We start from the raw sequence: 17,450 nt of genomic DNA, 5'->3' as shown, positions 1-17,450 counted from the left end.
AGTAGGGGACACAATAGTCTGTGGGACAATGGCAGGGGGACACAATAGTCTGTGGGACAACGGCAGTAGGGGACACAATAGTCTGTGGGACAATGGCAGTAGGGGACACAATAGTCTGTGGGACAACGGCAGTAGGGAACACAATAGTCTGTGGGACAACGGCAGTAGGGGACACAATAGTCTGTGGGACAACGGCAGTAGGGGACACAATAGTCTGTGGGACAACGCCAGTAGGGGACACAATAGCCTGTGGGACAACGGCAGTAGGGGACACAATAGTCTGTGGGACAACGGCAGTAGGGAACACAATAGTCTGTGGGACAACGGCAGTAGGGGACACAATAGTCTGTGGGACAACGGCAGTAGGGGACACAATAGTCTGTGGGACAACGGCAGTAGGTGACACAATAGTCTGTGGGACAACGGCAGTAGGGGACACAATAGTCTGTGGGACAACGGCAGTAGGGGACACAATAGTCTGTGGGACAACGGCAGTAGGGGACACAATCGCCTGTGGGACAACGGCAGTAGGGGACACAATAGTCTGTGGGACAACGGCAGTAGGGGACACAATAGTCTGTGGGACAACGGCAGTAGGGGACACAATAGTCTGTGGGACAATGGCAGTAGGGAACACAATAGTCTGTGGGACAACGGCAGTAGGGAACACAATAGTCTGTGGGACAATGGCAGTAGGGGACACAATAGTCTGTGGGACAACGGCAGTAGGGGACACAATAGTCTGTGGGACAACGGCAGTAGGGGACACAATCGCCTGTGGGACAACGGCAGTAGGGGACACAATAGTCTGTGGGACAATGGCAGTAGGGGACACAATAGTCTGTGGGACAATGGCAGTAGGGGACACAATAGTCTCTGGGACAATGGCAGTAGGGAACATAATAGTCTCTGGGACAATGGCAGTAGGGAACACAATAGTCTGTGGGACAATGGCAGTAGGGGCCACAATAGTCTGTGGGACAATGGCAGTAGGGAACACAATAGTCTGTGGGACAACGGCAGTAGGGGCCACAATAGTCTCTGGGACAATGGCAGTAGGGAACATAATAGTCTCTGGGACAATGGCAGTAGGGAACACAACAGTCTCTGGGACAATGGCAGTAGGGAACACAACAGTCTCTGGGACAATGGCAGTAGGGGACACAAATGTCTCTGGGACATTGGCAGTAGGGACACAATCGTCTCTGGGACAATGGCAGTAGGGAACACAATAGTCTGTGGGACAATGACAGTAGGGGACACAATAGTCTCTGGGACAATGGCAGTAGGGACACAATAGTCTCTGGGACAATGGCAGTAGGGGACACAATAGTCTCTGGTCCTTTCCTTTGAACCACTAATATTGCACAGTTACAAATTAAACACACTGTAGCTCAGTTTCCCAAACTGCGCCCCTATTCCTGTGTAGTGCAGGACTTTTTACCAGGGCCCATGGGGTTCTGCACTATATAGGAAATACAACATTTAATTTAACCTTTATTTAGACAGGGAGTCAATGCTGAGATCAAGGTCTCTTTATTTAGACAGAGTCAATGCAGAGACCAATGTGTCTTTATTTAGACAGGGAGTCAATGCTGAGACCAAGGTGTCTTTTCCAGATGAGCCCTTTATAGCACCACAATACACATACAAATGCAATAAACACATTCAACTACACATTAAATGTGTGCGGTTTTAGAATACACAAAATGTTGTCTTTTTTAAAGCTAGTTTTAATTCTACAAATTTTTTGTCATGTGCTGAGAAAACATTTGCAGTTTCAAAGCTGGGGCTGGGGGTAGTTTGTCAGTTTTAAAGCTAATTTATTTCAATTATATACCTTTTGACATGGCTTATGCCTTGTTCTTATGCTATCAGAGTGACTCAAACATTATAACAAAATCAATGGGGGCCCCATGGCATTACACATTTAGATTCTCCCTGACTGTCTAGTTTTAATGTTGTTGGTTGTTAGTTCTCAAAGATGATCTTATTTAAATATATATATATAGGTCCATTATCTTGTTTACCGACTTTATATCTGGTTTTCGTCATTTAAGTTTAAACTGAAAACATTTGACTATCTTCTATAGGACTTGCTCCTTAACTAACTTTTAATTCTTCATGTCTTAACTAACTTATCAATATGCTTTTTAAAAGATAGCTTTTCGTCAATCCAGACACCCAAATATTTATAGGCGAGGACATAATCAATGAGGGCACCATACAAAACACGAATGCATTAAATCCTCATATACATTTTTTTATGCAATTTGGAAAATAATTTGGTTTTACCCACTTTAAGTTCCAATTTCAGTTCAACAAAGGCTTTCAGTAGGGCAATTAAAGGCAGATTGAAGCTCTGGCACAGCCTGGTCAGCTGTGGGGGCAATAGCATACACCACAGTGTCATCTGCATACAGGTGAAACCTTTAGTTGATTAACAATATTGTTCAAGTAAATAGTGAAAAGAACTGGACCAATAATTGATCCCTGTGGGACACCCTTTGTAACACTATATACAGTTCCAGTCAAAAGTTTGGACACACCTACTCATTCAAGGTTTTTTCTTTATGTGTACTATGTTCTACATAGTAGAATAATAGTGAAGACATCAAAACTATGAAATAACACATATGGAATCATGTAGTAACCAAAAAAGTATTAAACAAATCAAAATATATTTTATATTTTTCAAAGTAGCCACCCTTTGCCTTGATGACAGCTTTGCACACCTTTGGCATTCTCTCAACCAGCCTCATGAGGTAGTCACCTGGAATGCATTTCAATTAACAGGTGTGCCTTGATAAAAGTTAATTTGTGGATTTTCTTTCCTTCTTAATGCATTTGAACCAATCAGATGTGTTGTGAGAATGTAGGGGTGGTATACAGAAGACAGCCCTATTTGGTAAAAGACCAAGTCCATATTATGGCAAGAACAGCTCAAATAAGCAAAGAGAAACAGTCCATCAATATAATAATACATGAAGGTCAGTCAATCCAGAAAATGTCAAATGTCAAGAAAGTGCGTCCAAACTTTTTGACTGCTTTGTATATATATACAGCTGAAGTCAGAAGTTTACATAAACCTTAGCCAAATACAATTAAACTCAATTGTTCACAATTCCTGACATTTAATCCTAGTAAAATTCCCTGTTTTAGGTCAGTTAGGATCACCACTTTATTTTAAGAATGTGAAATGTCAGAATAATTGTAGAGATAATGATTTATTTCAGTTTTTATTTATTTCATCACATTCCCAGTGGGTCAGAAGTTTAAATACACTCAATTAGTATTTGGTAGCATTCCCTTTAAATTGTTTAACTTGGGTCAAACGTTTCAGGTAGCCTTCCACAAGCTTCCCACAATAAGTTGGGTGAATTTAGGCCCATTCCTTCTGATAGAGCTGATGTAACTCAATCAAATCAATCAAATTGATTTATGAAGCCCTTCTTACATCAGCTGATGTCACAAAGTGCTGTACAGAAACCCAGCCTAAAACCCCAAACTGCAAGCAATGCAGGTGTAGAAGCATGGAGGAAAATCTCCCTTGAAAGGCCAGAACCTAGGAAGAAACCTAGAGAGGAACCAGGCTATGAGGGGTGGCCAGTCCTCTTCTGGCTGTGCCGGGTGGAGATTATAACAGAACATGGCCAAGATGTTCAAATGTTCATAGATGACCAGCAGGGTCAAATAATAATAATCACAGTGGTTGTAGAGGGTGCAACAGGTCAGCACCTCAGGAGTAAATGTCAGTTGGCCTTTCATAGCCGGTCATTAAGAGTATCTCAACCGCTCCTGCTGTCTCTAGAGAGTTGAAACAGCAGGTCTGGGACAGGTAGCACATCCGGTGAACAGGTCAGGGTTCCATAGCAGCAGGCAGAACAGTTGCTGAGTCAGGTTTGTGGGCATCCTTGCTTGGACACGCTTTTTAAGTTTTGCCCACACATTTTCTATAGGATTATGGTCAGGGCTTTGTGATGGCCACTCAAATACCTTGACTTTGTTGTTCTTAAGCTATTTTGCCACAACTTTGGAAGTATGCTTGGGGTCATTGTCCATTTGGAAGACCCATTTGCGACCAAGCTTTAACTTCCTGACTGATGTCTTGAGATGTTGCTTCAATATATCCACCAATTTTCCCATTCCTCATGATGCCATCTATTTTGGGAAGTGCACCAGTCCCTCCTACAGCAAAGCACCCCACAACATGATACTGCCACCCCCGTGCTTCACGGTTGGGATGGTGTTCTTCGGCTTACAAGCTCCCCCCTTTTCCTCCAAACATAACAATGGTCATTATGGCCAAACAGTTCTATTTTTGTTTCATCAGACAAGAGGACATTTCTCCAAAAAGTACAATCTTTGTCCTCATGTGCAGTTGCAAACTGTAGTCTGGCTTTTTTATGGCGGTTTGGAGCAGTGGCTTCTTCCTTGCTGAGCAGCCTTTCAAGTTATGCTGACATAGGACTAGTTTTACTGTTTATGTAGATCCTATTGTCCCTGTTTCCTCCAGCATCTTCACAAAGTCCTTTTCTGTTGTTCTGGGATTGATCTCTAGGAGACAGAATGCTTTTTGATGGTAGGCCTTGAAATACATCCACAGGTACATCTCCAATTGACTCAAATGATGTCAATTAGCTCGTCAGAAGCTTCTAAAGCCATGACATAATTTTCTGGAAATTTCCAACCCACTGGAATTGTGATACAGTGAATTATAAGTGAAATAATTTGTCTGTAAACAATTGTTGGACAGATTACTTGTGTCATACACAAAGTAGATGTCCTAACCGACTTGCCAAAACTATAGTTTGTTAACAAGACATTTGGGGAGTGGTTGAAAAACGAGTTGCAAAGGAAAAGCCATATCTCAGACTGGCCAATAACAATAAAATATTAAGATGGGCAAATGAACACAGACACTGGACAGAGGAACTCTGCCTAGAAGGCCAGCATCCCAGAGTCGCCACTTCACTGTTGATGTTGAGACTGGACAGAGGAACTCTGCCTAGAAGGCCAGCATCCCAGAGTCGCCTCTTCACTGTTGACGTTGAGACTGGACAGAGGAACTCTGCCTAGAAGGCCAGCATCCCAGAGTCGCCTCTTCACTGTTGACGTTGAGACTGGACAGAGGAACTCTGCCTAGAAGGCCAGCATCCCAGAGTCGCCTCTTCACTGTTGACGTTGAGACTGGACAGAGGAACTCTGCCTAGAAGGCCAGCATCCCAGAGTCGCCTCTTCACTGTTGACGTTGAGACTGGACAGAGGAACTCTGCCTAGAAGGCCAGCATCCCGGAGTCGCCTCTTCACTGTTGACGTTGAGACTGGACAGAGGAACTCTGCCTAGAAGGCCAGCATCCCGGAGTCGCCTCTTCACTGTTGACGTTGAGACTGGTGTTTTGCGGGTACTATTTAATGAAGCTGCCTGTTGAGGAATTGTGAGGCGTCTGTTTCTCAAACTAGACACTCTAATGTACTTGTCCTCTTGCTCAGTTGTGCACCGGGGCCTCCCACTCCTCTTTCTATTCTGGTGAGAGACCGTTTGCACTGTTCTGTGAAAGGAGTAGTACACAAGGTTTTACGAGATCTTAATTTTCTTGGCAATTTCTCGCATGGAATAGCCTAGACTGATGAGTTTCAGAAGAAAGGCCTTTGTTTCTGGCCATTTTGAGCCTGTAATCGAACCCACAAATGCTGATGCTCCAGATACTCAACGAGTCTAAAGGCCAGTTTTATTGCTTCTTTAATCAGAAAACAGTTTTCAGCTGTGCTAACATCATTGCAAAAGAGTTCCTAATGATCAATTAGCCTTTTAAAATGATCAACTTGGATTAGCTAACACAACATGCCATTGGAACACAGGAGTGACGGTTGCTGATAATGGGCCTCTGTACGCCTATGTAGATATTCCATAAAAAATCAGCCGTTTCCAGCTACAATAGTCATTTAACAACATTAACAATGTCTACACTGTATTTCTGATCAATTTGATGTTATTTAAATGGACACAAAATGTGCTTTTCTTTAAAAAACAAGGACATTTCTAAGTGACTCAACTTTTGAACGGTAGTGTATATATGTATATGTGTATGTATGTGTATATATATGTCTATGTATATGTGTGTATATATATGTGTATGTATATATATATGTGTATATATATGTGTATATATATATGTGTGTATATATGTGTATACATATGTGTATGTATATGTGTATATATATGTGTATATATATGTGTATATATATATGTGTGTATATATGTGTATACATATGTGTATGTATATGTGTATATATATATATATGTGTGTATATATATATGTGTATATATATGTGTGTATATAAAAGTATGTGGAAACCCCCCTCAAATTAGTGGATTCGGCTACAGGTGTATAATTGCTGACAGGTGTATAAATCAAGCACACAGCCATGCAATCTGCTTAGACAAACATTAGCAGTAGAATGGCTTTACTGAAGAGTTCAGTGACATTCAACATGCCACCTTTCCAACAAGTCAGTTCGTCAAATTACTGCCCTGCCAGAGCTGCCCCTGTCAACTGTAAGTGTTGTAATTGTGAAGTGGAAATGTCTAGGAGCAACAACGGCTCAGCCACGAAGTGGTAGGCCACACAAGCTCTCAGAACAGGACCACTGAGTGCTGAAGCGCATAAAAATCATCTTTCCTCGGTTGCAACACTCACTACAGAGTTCCAAACTGCCTCTGGAAGCAACGTCAGCACAATAACTGTTCATCGGGAGCTTCATGAAATGGGTTTCCATGGCCGAGCAGCCACACACAAGCCTAAGATCACCATGCGCAATGCCAAGCGTCGGCTGGAGTGGTGTAAAGGTTGCCGCCATTGGACTATGGAACAGTTGTCTGGAGTGATAAATTACAATTTTCCATCTGGCAGTCTGACAGACGCATCTGGATTTGGCAGATGCCAGGAGAACGCTACCTGTCATAATGCATAGTGTCAACTGTAAAGTTTGGTGGAGGAGGAATAATAATGGTCTGGGGCTGTTTTTCATGGTTCGGGCTAGGCCCCTTAATTCCAGTAAAGGGAAATCGTAACGCTACAGCATACCCTGACGTTCTAGATGATTCTGTGCTTCTTACTTTGTCGCAACAGTTTGGGAAAGGCCCTTTCTTGTATCAGCATGACAATGCCCCCGTGTATAAAGCGAGGTCCATACAGAAATGGCTTGTCGAGATTGGTGTGGAAAAACTTGACTGGCCTGGACAGAGTCCTGACCTCACCCGCATCGAACACCTTAGGGATGAATTGGATTGTCGATTGCGAGCCAGGCTCAATCGCCCAACATCAGTGCCCGACCTCACTAATGCTCGTGGCTGAATGGAAGCAAGTCCCCGCAGCAATGTTCCAACATCTAGTGGAAAGCCTTCCCAGAAGAGTGGAGGCTGTTATAGCAGCAAAGGGGGGTGACCAACTCCATATTAATGCCCATGATGGTACCAAAACTAATTTTAAGGTTAAAAATACATGTTAATGATTCCACAATCAGGGCAGGCAATCGACTGGCTGTGACCAGGGTCAGTTAAACCACCATTTCTTTCAAATAAAACACCTGGCGAGATAAAATGCTGATTAAAAGCGTCACTTCTCATTTTTTCTCAGTGATGATGCCAGAGTTTGGCACAACTTGCTTTGGCAGGGAAAGCAGAGGATTTTCCACACTTCAGTGCATTAACGTTTTTCCAAAATACTGAGCAATCACCAGCAATCTGAGATAGAACTTATAAAGTAGCTAGATTTCTTGATTTAGATTTCTAGATTTAGATTTCTAGATTGATCTTTCTAGATTGATCATTCTAGATTTAGATTTCTAGATTTAGATTCTATATTTCAATTTCTAGATTTAGATTTCTAGATTGATCTTTCTAGATTTAGATTTCTAAATTTATTTTTCTAGATTCAGATTTTTTTATTTAGATTTCTAGATGTAGATTTCTAGATTCAGATTTTTAGATGTAGATTTCTAGATTCAGATTTCTAGATTTGGATTTCTAAATTTATCGGTCTAGATTCAGATTTCTAGATGTAGATTTCTAGATTCAGATTCTAGATTTATATTTCTAGATTTCAATTTCTAGATTCAGATTTTGTTTTGTTTTCTTGAGGGGGTAGGGATAAGGCCCAAAAATTGTATTTTGGCTTAGGGCCACATCTATATCCAAAATCGGACATTTTTGGGAGGATGCCACAAGAGTTGATTTCACATATGTTGTAATGATGATGTTGTAATCAGCAATGTCAATATCCTTATCCGGGAATGAGCCGTTTAGCCAAGTATCTGTTATTGCAGCAGTTGAAATACCCTTTATTCCATTCACATAAGTAGTATGTGGGGCGGCAGGGTAGCCTAGCGGTTAGAGTGTAGAGGCGGCAGGGTAGCCTAGCGGTTAGAGTGTAGGGGCGGCAGGGTAGCCTAGCGGTTAGAGCGTTGGACTAGTAACCGAAAGGTTGCAAGTTCAAATCTCCGAGCTGACAAGGTACAAATCTGTCGTTCTACCACCTGAACATGCAGTGAAACCCACTGTTTCCTAGGCCGTCATTGAAAATAAGAATTTGTTCTTAACTGACTTGCCTTGTTAAATGAAGGTAAAATAAAAAATGTCTTGTCCTTCATATACAATTAAGTACATAACTTTGGACACAATACTTCCCTTTCTGTCTGTTACATAAAACTGGTGACACTAACAACCATATGTAACAAAACAGACACAGTTTATTCAATTTACAAAGTGGTTTGTGTACATGATTATACCATTTATTGTGCATTTAAATACACATATTAAACCCTCTTTATCCGGCTATAATAACTGAAAAGTGACAGTATTGATTCCCATAGTGTTGAACAGGGAGCTTAAAATCTCTCAGACAACCAATTGTATCAGGGTTGGGATCAATTCCATTTCAATTCCAATCAATTCAGGAAGTACACTGACATTCCAAATCTCTTCAATGCTTTTCAATTAGGAAAATGTGGAATTGGAATTTGGTTTACTTCCTGAATTGATTGTAACTGAAATGGAATTGACCCCCAACCCTGAAGTGCACTTCAGTATCAGGAATGTTCTCTGGTACAGTGGTTTATTCCATCAGTGACAACTTTTGTGATCAACTTAGTGCTCCGGTACTTTGGCGACTACTTTGGTGGTTGGGTATGGCAGTAGGGTAGAGGTCACCATAGACAGTAGTCTTGGTGGTTGGGTATGGCAGTAGGGTAGAGGTCACCATAGACAGTAGTCTTGGTGGTTGGGTATGGCAGTAGGGTACAGGTCACCATAGACAGTAGTCTTGGTGGTTGGGTATGGCAGTAGGGTAGAGGTCACCAGAGACAGTAGTCTTGGTGTTTGGGTATGACAGTAGGGTAGAGGTCACCATAGACAGTAGTCTTGGTGGTTGGGTATGGCAGTAGGGTACAGGTCACCATAGCCAGTAGTCTTGGTGGTTGGGTATGGCAGTAGGGTAGAGGTCACCATAGACAGTAGTCTTGGTGGTTGGGTATGGCAGTAGGGTACAGGTCACCATAGACAGTAGTCTTGGTGGTTGGGTATGGCAGTAGGGTAGAGGTCACCAGAGACAGTAGTCTTGGTGTTTGGGTATGACAGTAGGGTAGAGGTCACCATAGACAGTAGTCTTGGTGGTTGGGTATGGCAGTAGGGTAGAGGTCACCAGAGACAGTAGTCTTGGTGTTTGGGTATGACAGTAGGGTAGAGGTCACCATAGACAGTAGTCTTGGTGGTTGGGTATGGCAGTAGGGTAGAGGTCACCATAGACAGTAGTCTTGGTGTTTGGGTATGGCAGTAGGGTAGAGGTCACCATAGACAGTAGTCTTGGTGGTTGGGTATGGCAGTAGGGTAGAGGTCACCATAGACAGTAGTCTTGGTGGTTGGGTATGACAGTAGGGTAGAGGAGGTCACCATAGACAGTAGTCTTGGTGTTTGGGTATGACAGTAGGGTAGAGGTCTCCATAGACAGTAGTCTTGGTGGTTGAGTATGACAGTAGGGTAGAGGTCACCATAGACAGTAGTCTTGGTGGTTGGGTATGGCAGTAGGGTAGAGGTCACCATAGACAGTAGTCTTGGTGGTTGAGTATGACAGTAGGGTAGAGGTCACCATAGACAGTAGTCTTGGTGGTTGGGTATGACAGTAGTCTTGGTGGTTGGGTATGACAGTAGGGTAGAGGTCACCATAGACCGTAGTCTTGGTGGTTGGGTATGACAGTAGGGTAGAGGTCACCATAGACAGTAGTCTTGGTGGTTGGGTATGACAGTAGGGTAGAGGTCACCATAGACAGTAGTCTTGGTGGTTGGGTATGACAGTAGGATAGAGGTCACCATAGACAGTAGTCTTGGTGGTTGGGTATGGCAGTAGGGTAGAGGTCACCATAGACAGTAGTCTTGGTGGTTGGGTATGACAGTAAGGTAGAGGTCTGGACCGAAGGACTGAGGGTTAAGGGGCTCAGCTGTTAGTAGTAGGGAGGACTGAGGGTTAAGGGGCTCAGCTGTTAGTAGTAGGGAGGACTGAGGGTTAAGGGGCTCAGCTGTTAGTAGTAGGGAGGACTGAGGGTTTAGGGGCTCAGCTGTTAGTAGTAGGGAGGACTGAGGGTTTAGGGGCTCAGCTGTTAGTAGTAGGGAGGACTGAGGGTTAAGGGGCTCAGCTGTTAGTAGTAGGGAGGACTGAGGGTTAAGGGGCTCAGCTGTTAGTAGTAGGGAGGACTGAGAGTTAAGGGGCTCAGCTGTTAGTAGTAGTGCAAAGGGGGAAGAGGACTGAGAGTTAAGGGGCTCAACTAAAAGTGGTAGGGATGACTGAGGGTTTAGGGGATCAGCTGTTAGTGGTAGGGCAAGTGGGGAAGAGGACCGAGGGTTACGGGGCTCAGGTGGAATTTGAATGTAACACTCGAGTTCCATGTTCCGTCCAGCTACAGGGGTCAGGGGTCAGAGTGTAGTATTAGATCCATGTTCCGTCCAGCTACTGGGGTCAGAGTGTAGTATTAGATCCATGTTCCGTCCAGCTACTGGGGTCAGGGGTCAGAGTGTAGTATTAGATCCATATTCCATCCAGCTACTGGGGTCAGGGGTCAAAGTGTATTATTAGATCCATGTTCCGTCCAGCTACTGGGGTGAGGGGTCAAAGTGTAGTATTAGATCCATGTTCCTTCCAGCTACTGGAGTGAGGGGTCAAAGTGTAGTATTAGATCCATGTTCCGTCCAGTTACTGGGGTCAGGGGTCAAAGTGTAGTATTAGATCCATGTTCCGTCCAGCTACTGGGGTCAGGGGTCAAAGTGTAGTATTAGGAACAGGTGAAATGGTAGGGCATGGTGGCTAGGGGTGAGGGACTCAGGTCTCTGACTATCTTGTTGAGGCTGGAGATCTTCTCTTCCAGTAGGTAGTTCTTCTTCTCTGATACTTTCTGTCTCCGCTCGGTCATCTCCAAGGCCTTCAGCAGCTGGGCGTTCTCCACGTACAGGTCCTTGATCAACGAATCAGCTTTACCGTTCTTGTGGAGCTAGAGACAGAACGGAGAGGGAACCTGAACAACCTCACCTTGGTACTGTGTATATATACAGTGCCTTGCGAAAGTATTCGGCCCCCTTGAACTTTGCGACCTTTTGCCACATTTCAGGCTTCAAACATAAAGATATACAACTGTATTTTTTTGTGAAGAATCAACAACAAGTGGGACACAATCATGAAGTGGAACGACATTTATTGGATATTTAAAACTTTTTAAACAAATCAAAAACGGAAAAATTGGGCGTGCAAAATTATTCAGCCCCCTTAAGTTAATACTTTGTAGCGCCACCTTTAGCTGCGATTACAGCTGTAAGTCGCTTGGGGTATGTCTCTATCAGTTTTGCACATCGAGAGACTGAAATGTTTTCCCATTCCTCCTTGCAAAACAGCTCGAGCTCAGTGAGGTTGGATGGAGAGCATTTGTGAACAGCAGTTTTCAGTTCTTTCCACAGATTCTCGATTGGATTCAGGTCTGGACTTTGACTTGGCCATTCTAACACCTGGATATGTTTATTTTTGAACCATTCCATTGTAGATTTTGCTTTATGTTTTGGATCATTGTCTTGTTGGAAGACAAATCTCCGTCCCAGTCTCAGGTCTTTTGCAGACTCCATCAAGTTTTCTTCCATAATGGTCCTGTATTTGGCTCCATCCATTTTCCCATCAATTTGAACCATCTTCCCTGTCCCTGCTGAAGAAAAGCAGGCCCAAACCATGATGCTGCCACCACCATGTTTGACAGTGGGGATGGTGTGTTCAGGGTGATGAGCTGTGTTGCTTTCACGCCAAACATAACATTTTGCATTGTTGCCAAAAAGTTCAATTTTGGTTTCATCTGACCAGAGCACCTTCTTCCACATGTTTGGTGTGTCTCCCAGGTGGCTTGTGGCAAACTTTAAACAACACTTTTTATGGATATCTTTAAGAAATGGCTTTCTTCTTGCCACTCTTCCATAAAGGCCAGATTTGTGCAATATACGACTGATTGTTGTCTTATGGACAGAGTCTCCCACCTCAGCTGTAGATCTCTGCAGTTCATTCAGAGTGAACTAAAGTTTAGAGGGACGGCCAGGTCTTGGTAGATTTGCAGTGGTCTGATACTCCTTCCATTTCAATATTATCGCTTGCACAGTGCTCCTTGGGATGTTTAAAGCTTGGGAAATCTTTTTGTATCCAAATCCGGCTTTAAACTTCTTCACAACAGTATCTCGGACCTGCCTGGTGTGTTCCTTGTTCTTCATGATGCTCTCTGCGCTTTTAACGGACCTCTGAGACTATCACAGTGCAGGTGCATTTATATGGAGACTTGATTACACACAGGTGGATTGTATTTATCATCATTAGTCATTTAGGTCAACATTGGATCATTCAGAGATCCTCACTGAACTTCTGGAGAGAGTTTGCTGCACCGAAAGTAAAGGGGCTGAATAATTTTGCACGCCCAATTTTTCAGTTTTTGATTTGTTAAAAAAGTTTGAAATATCCAATAAATGTCGTTCCACTTCATGATTGTGTCCCACTTGTTGTTGATTCTTCACAAAAAGAATACAGTTTTATATCTTTATGTTTGAAGCCTGAAATGTGGCAAAAGGTCGCAAAGTTCAAGGGGGCCGAATACTTTCGCAAGGCACTGTATAGTCTATACCTTTCAATACAATTATTTCCTTTGTCATTGTCCAAGAGACGTGTGTTTGCTGTTAACAAACTTCACCAGTAAAACTAATACTTACAGCAAACTGATTAACATAGAAATAAGACTGTTGAGATTACAGGAAACCTTTTCTTGATATTACAGCATGAAGGTCGACATCAAAAGGAAGAAACAAATCAAATCAAATCAAATGTATTTATATAGCCCTTCGTACATCAGCTGATATCTCAAAGTGCTGTACAGAAACCCAGCCTAAAACCCCAAACAGCAAGCAATGCAGGTGTAGAAGCACGGTGGCTAGGAAAAACTCCCTAGAAAGGCCAAAACCTAGGAAGAAACCTAGAGAGGAACCAGGCTATGTGGGGTGGCCAGTCCTCTTCTGGCTGTGCCGGGTGGAGATTATAACAGAACATGGCCAAGATGTTCAAATGTTCATAAATGACCAGCAGGGTCAAATAATAATAAGGCAGAACAGTTGAAACTGGAGCAGCAGCACAGTCAGGTGGAAGTTGAAACTGGTTGAAACACATCGATAACAAGTGTACCTGATCTTTGAGTTGGCAGACCTTCTCTTTGAGCAGCAGCTTGACATTATGCAGAGACAGCTCTATCTCCCTCATACGTTCCTCCATCTTCATCATCATCATCATCATCGTCGCCCTCTCGTTCTGGTGACGGAGAAGAGGTACACAGATGAGACGGGCGTATTAGGCTCCGATGTAGAGAATGTAGGAAATGATCTGTGGCCTTAAATCACTTGTGTCATTTACAGCAACTTGCTTGATATCCTTTAGTTCTGTGTACAAACCATCTTATAATAACCATCTTTATAACCATCTTTTACGTATCATCTGCCATGTTAAAAAAGGAAAGAAAAATAAATAAATACACGGTTTAATTAATTAGGAAATCATTTTTAAAACACTATATGTCTGGCTGTATGTACTGCAAAATACTCATAGCTGAGTGATATGCTGTAAATACTCATAGCTGAGTAACATGCTATCTATAAATACTAATAGCTGAGTAATATGCTGTAAATACTCATAGCTGAGTAACATGCTATCTATAAATACTAATAGCTGAGTAACATGCTATCTATAAATACTCATAGCTGAGTAACATGCTATCTATAAATACTAATAGCTGAGTAATATGCTGTAAATACTCATAGCTGAGTAACATGCTATCTATAAATACTAATAGCTGAGTAATATGCTGTAAATACTCATAGCTGAGTAATATGCTATAAATACTCAAAATGATTGTGATCTATGTGGTAATCTATTCTTACAATAGCAAAGATGTGTCAAGATAACATCTGAGAGAGGATACCATCAGATCATGTGGTATATAACACCAAGGAAGAAGTCCGTTGAACACAAAAACCCATGAAACTAGATGCTTTATTAGGTCTTGATTCTCCTCCGGTGAAATACATTGTACTGCATTTATTACAAAGTGACATCACAGCTAAATAAATAGATTTAAAATAAAATAAAAAAAACTAATATATAAATATAAAATGATTTGATCCAGAAACGTTCAAATACAATCTACAGAACAATAGTAAACATAAAAAGTCAAACACACACACAGTGCAATAGAGAATAGAATCTTGACTTCTGAAGACCCTGAGACTTCTTATCTGAGCTTCTACAGCAAACAGGAAATGCTACAGGAATATAATAAAACTGATGGACGAACAGGAATCAAAAAACATTTGCATAATTACAATGAAAATGTTTCCCATTGGTTTACTATCAAACTATTGTTGAGTTCAATACTGTTGGTAACTAACTGGTACCGCAAGAACGTTGGACTAGTAACCGGAAGGTTGCAAGATCGAATCCCCGAGCTGACAAGGTAAACATCTGTTGTTCTGCCCTTTGAACAAGGCAGTTAAACCCCACTGTTCCCCGGTAGGCCGTCATTGAAAATAAGAATTTGTTCTTAACTGACTTGCCTGGTTAAATAAAGGTAAAATAAATAGAAATAAATAAATAAAAAGATAAAAACAAAAAACTAACTAATACATCCAATAATACATTCTGTTGAAACTAAATTAAGAATGAGTTCTTAACTGAATTGCCTGGTTAAATAAAGGAATCTACTGCAAATCGGAGTATATTTCATGGATCTAGGTCGTTTTAGTTCACCTACTGTTACGGAGCTCAAGTTGTTTCAGAAAGCCCTTTGATCTGAGGAAAATAACAAAGGACTACCCTGTTTTACGCTGGTACACTGCCACCTAGTGGCGGCATACCATCGTTACACATTCATGCCCTTACGATGAAGTAGTTCTAACATCCCATTCCAATCACTGTCCACTGTACCGTAACACTCTGATTTTTTCTTCCAGTGCTTCAAGCATAAGTGGGGCAGGGGGACGAGGTCAGGGGACAGGAAATGTAGACTTGGAGGATTGGGTGGGGCCGGGGTTAGTTGATGTGAGAAGGACAGACAGAGAGAAAGGTTTGGAGGACTGGGGGGACATGTGAAGAGGACTGGACAATAATTTGGGGAGTCTTGAAGGATAGAGGCAGGATTTGGGGGTTAGGTGAGTCAGGCAGGGGAAAAGGTTTGGAGGACTGGGGGAACGTGATGTTAGAAGCTGCCAAGTTGCTTGCTGTCTGTCAGAGTCCACCAATCCTCCGGTAGCTGTCTGCATGAGCGGCCCTCGGTTCTGGCATTGCAGCACCCTGGAGAGAGAAGGCAGGTACACTTCACCAGGGCTCACCCCTCCATCCAGTCCTCTAATACATGAAGCTTCTAAAGGCAGGGCTATGCAAATAGCACAGCTTTAAATAGTCCCCTCTGTCTGGGACAACTGAAGGACTCAGTGCAATCTGAGAACAGGGCTAAACAGTTAGATGACTAGACTATAGCAAAACTAACTAAAATTGGTAGATGGCATACAATTATGCCAGGCTATTTCTTTACCACCTCAAAATGTTAGAGAGGACATGACAGAGACAAGGACTACTGCTATTCAGAGGGAGAAGGATGGTTCTGCTTCATTAAACAGGAGACACATGAACAGTCCAGTATCACCAGTCCAGACTATAATCACCCCACACCATGATCACCCCACCCAAGCAATGATCACCCCACACTACGATCATCCCACACTATGATCACCCAACACCATCCCAGACTACGACCACCATATCAGAGCTCTACATCAAAGAACACTGCACCCAAAAACAACACACTAAAACACCAAACCCCAGAAGGTGAGCGCACACACACACACACACACACACACACACACACACACACACACACACACACACACACACACACACACACACACACACACACACACACACACACACACACACACACACGTGTGAGAACATGAAGCTGGTGTAGTGATGAAGGTGGTGTAGTGATGAAGGTGGTGTAGTGATGAAGGTGGTGTAGTGATGAAGCCGGTGTAGTGATGAAAGTGGTGTAGTGATGAAGGTGGTGTAGTGATGAAGTTGGTGTAGTGATGAAGGTGGTGTAGTGATGAAGGTGGTGTAGTGATGAAGGTGGTGTAGTGATGAAGGTGGTGTAGTGATGAAGGTGGTGTAGTGATGAAGGTAGTGTAGTGATGAAGTTGGTGTAGTGATGAAGGTGGTGTAGTGATGAAGCCGGTGTAGTGATGAAGGTGGTGTAGTGATGAAGGTGGTGTAGTGATGAAGGTGGTGTAGTGATGAAGGTGGTGTAGTGATGAAGGTGGTGTAGTGATGAAGCCGGTGTAGTGATGAAGGTGGTGTAGTGATGAAGGTGGCGTGGTGATGAAGGTGGTGTAGTGATGAAGGTGGTGTAGTGATGAAGGTGGTGTAGTGATGAAGGTGGTGTAGTGATGAAGGTGGTGTAGTGATGAAGCCGGTGTAGTGATGAAGGTGGTGTAGTGATGAAGGTGGTGTAGTGATGAAGGTGGTGTAGTGATGAAGCCGGTGTAGTGATGAAGGTGGTGTAGTGATGAAGGTGGTGTAGTGATGAAGCCGGTGTAGTGATGAAGGTGGTGTAGTGATGAAGGTGGTGTAGTGATGAAGGTGGTGTAGTGATGAAGGTGGTGTAGTGATGAAGGTAGTGTAGTGATGAAGGTGGTGTAGTGATGAAGGTGGTGTAGTGATGAAGGTGGTGTAGTGATGAAGGTGGTGTAGTGATGAAGCCGGTGTAGTGATGAAGCCGGTGTAGTGATGAAGGTGGTGTAGTGATGAAGGTGGTGTAGTGATGAAGGTGGTGTAGTGATGAAGGTG

General features: G+C 42.8%; 1 protein-coding gene across 4 annotated transcripts in view; it reads right to left on the bottom strand.

The window, feature by feature from the left end:
• Positions 1-8,572: 8,572 nt before the first annotated feature.
• Positions 8,573-17,450, bottom strand: part of nin (ninein (GSK3B interacting protein)) — a 103,305-nt gene continuing 94,427 nt past the window's right edge. For 2 of the 4 annotated variants that reach the window (XM_031829293.1, XM_031829295.1), the window contains exons 30-31: positions 13,743-13,865; positions 8,573-11,538 (exon numbers count right to left, since the gene is read on the bottom strand). In XM_031829293.1, the coding sequence (XP_031685153.1) occupies positions 11,323-11,538; positions 13,743-13,865 (339 nt within the window). In that variant the 3' untranslated portion in view covers positions 8,573-11,322. Of the gene's footprint in view, positions 11,539-13,742; positions 13,866-14,585; positions 15,900-17,450 lie in introns of those variants that run through there. The other 2 variants (XM_031829297.1, XM_031829296.1) reach the window with 2 other exon arrangements.

This window comes from Oncorhynchus kisutch, linkage group LG7, assembly GCF_002021735.2.
Source record: "Oncorhynchus kisutch isolate 150728-3 linkage group LG7, Okis_V2, whole genome shotgun sequence".
In the NCBI taxonomy this organism is placed as follows: domain Eukaryota; kingdom Metazoa; phylum Chordata; class Actinopteri; order Salmoniformes; family Salmonidae; genus Oncorhynchus; species Oncorhynchus kisutch.
Note: the sequence above shows the minus strand (reverse complement) of the source record. Positions and strands in the feature narration are given on the sequence as shown.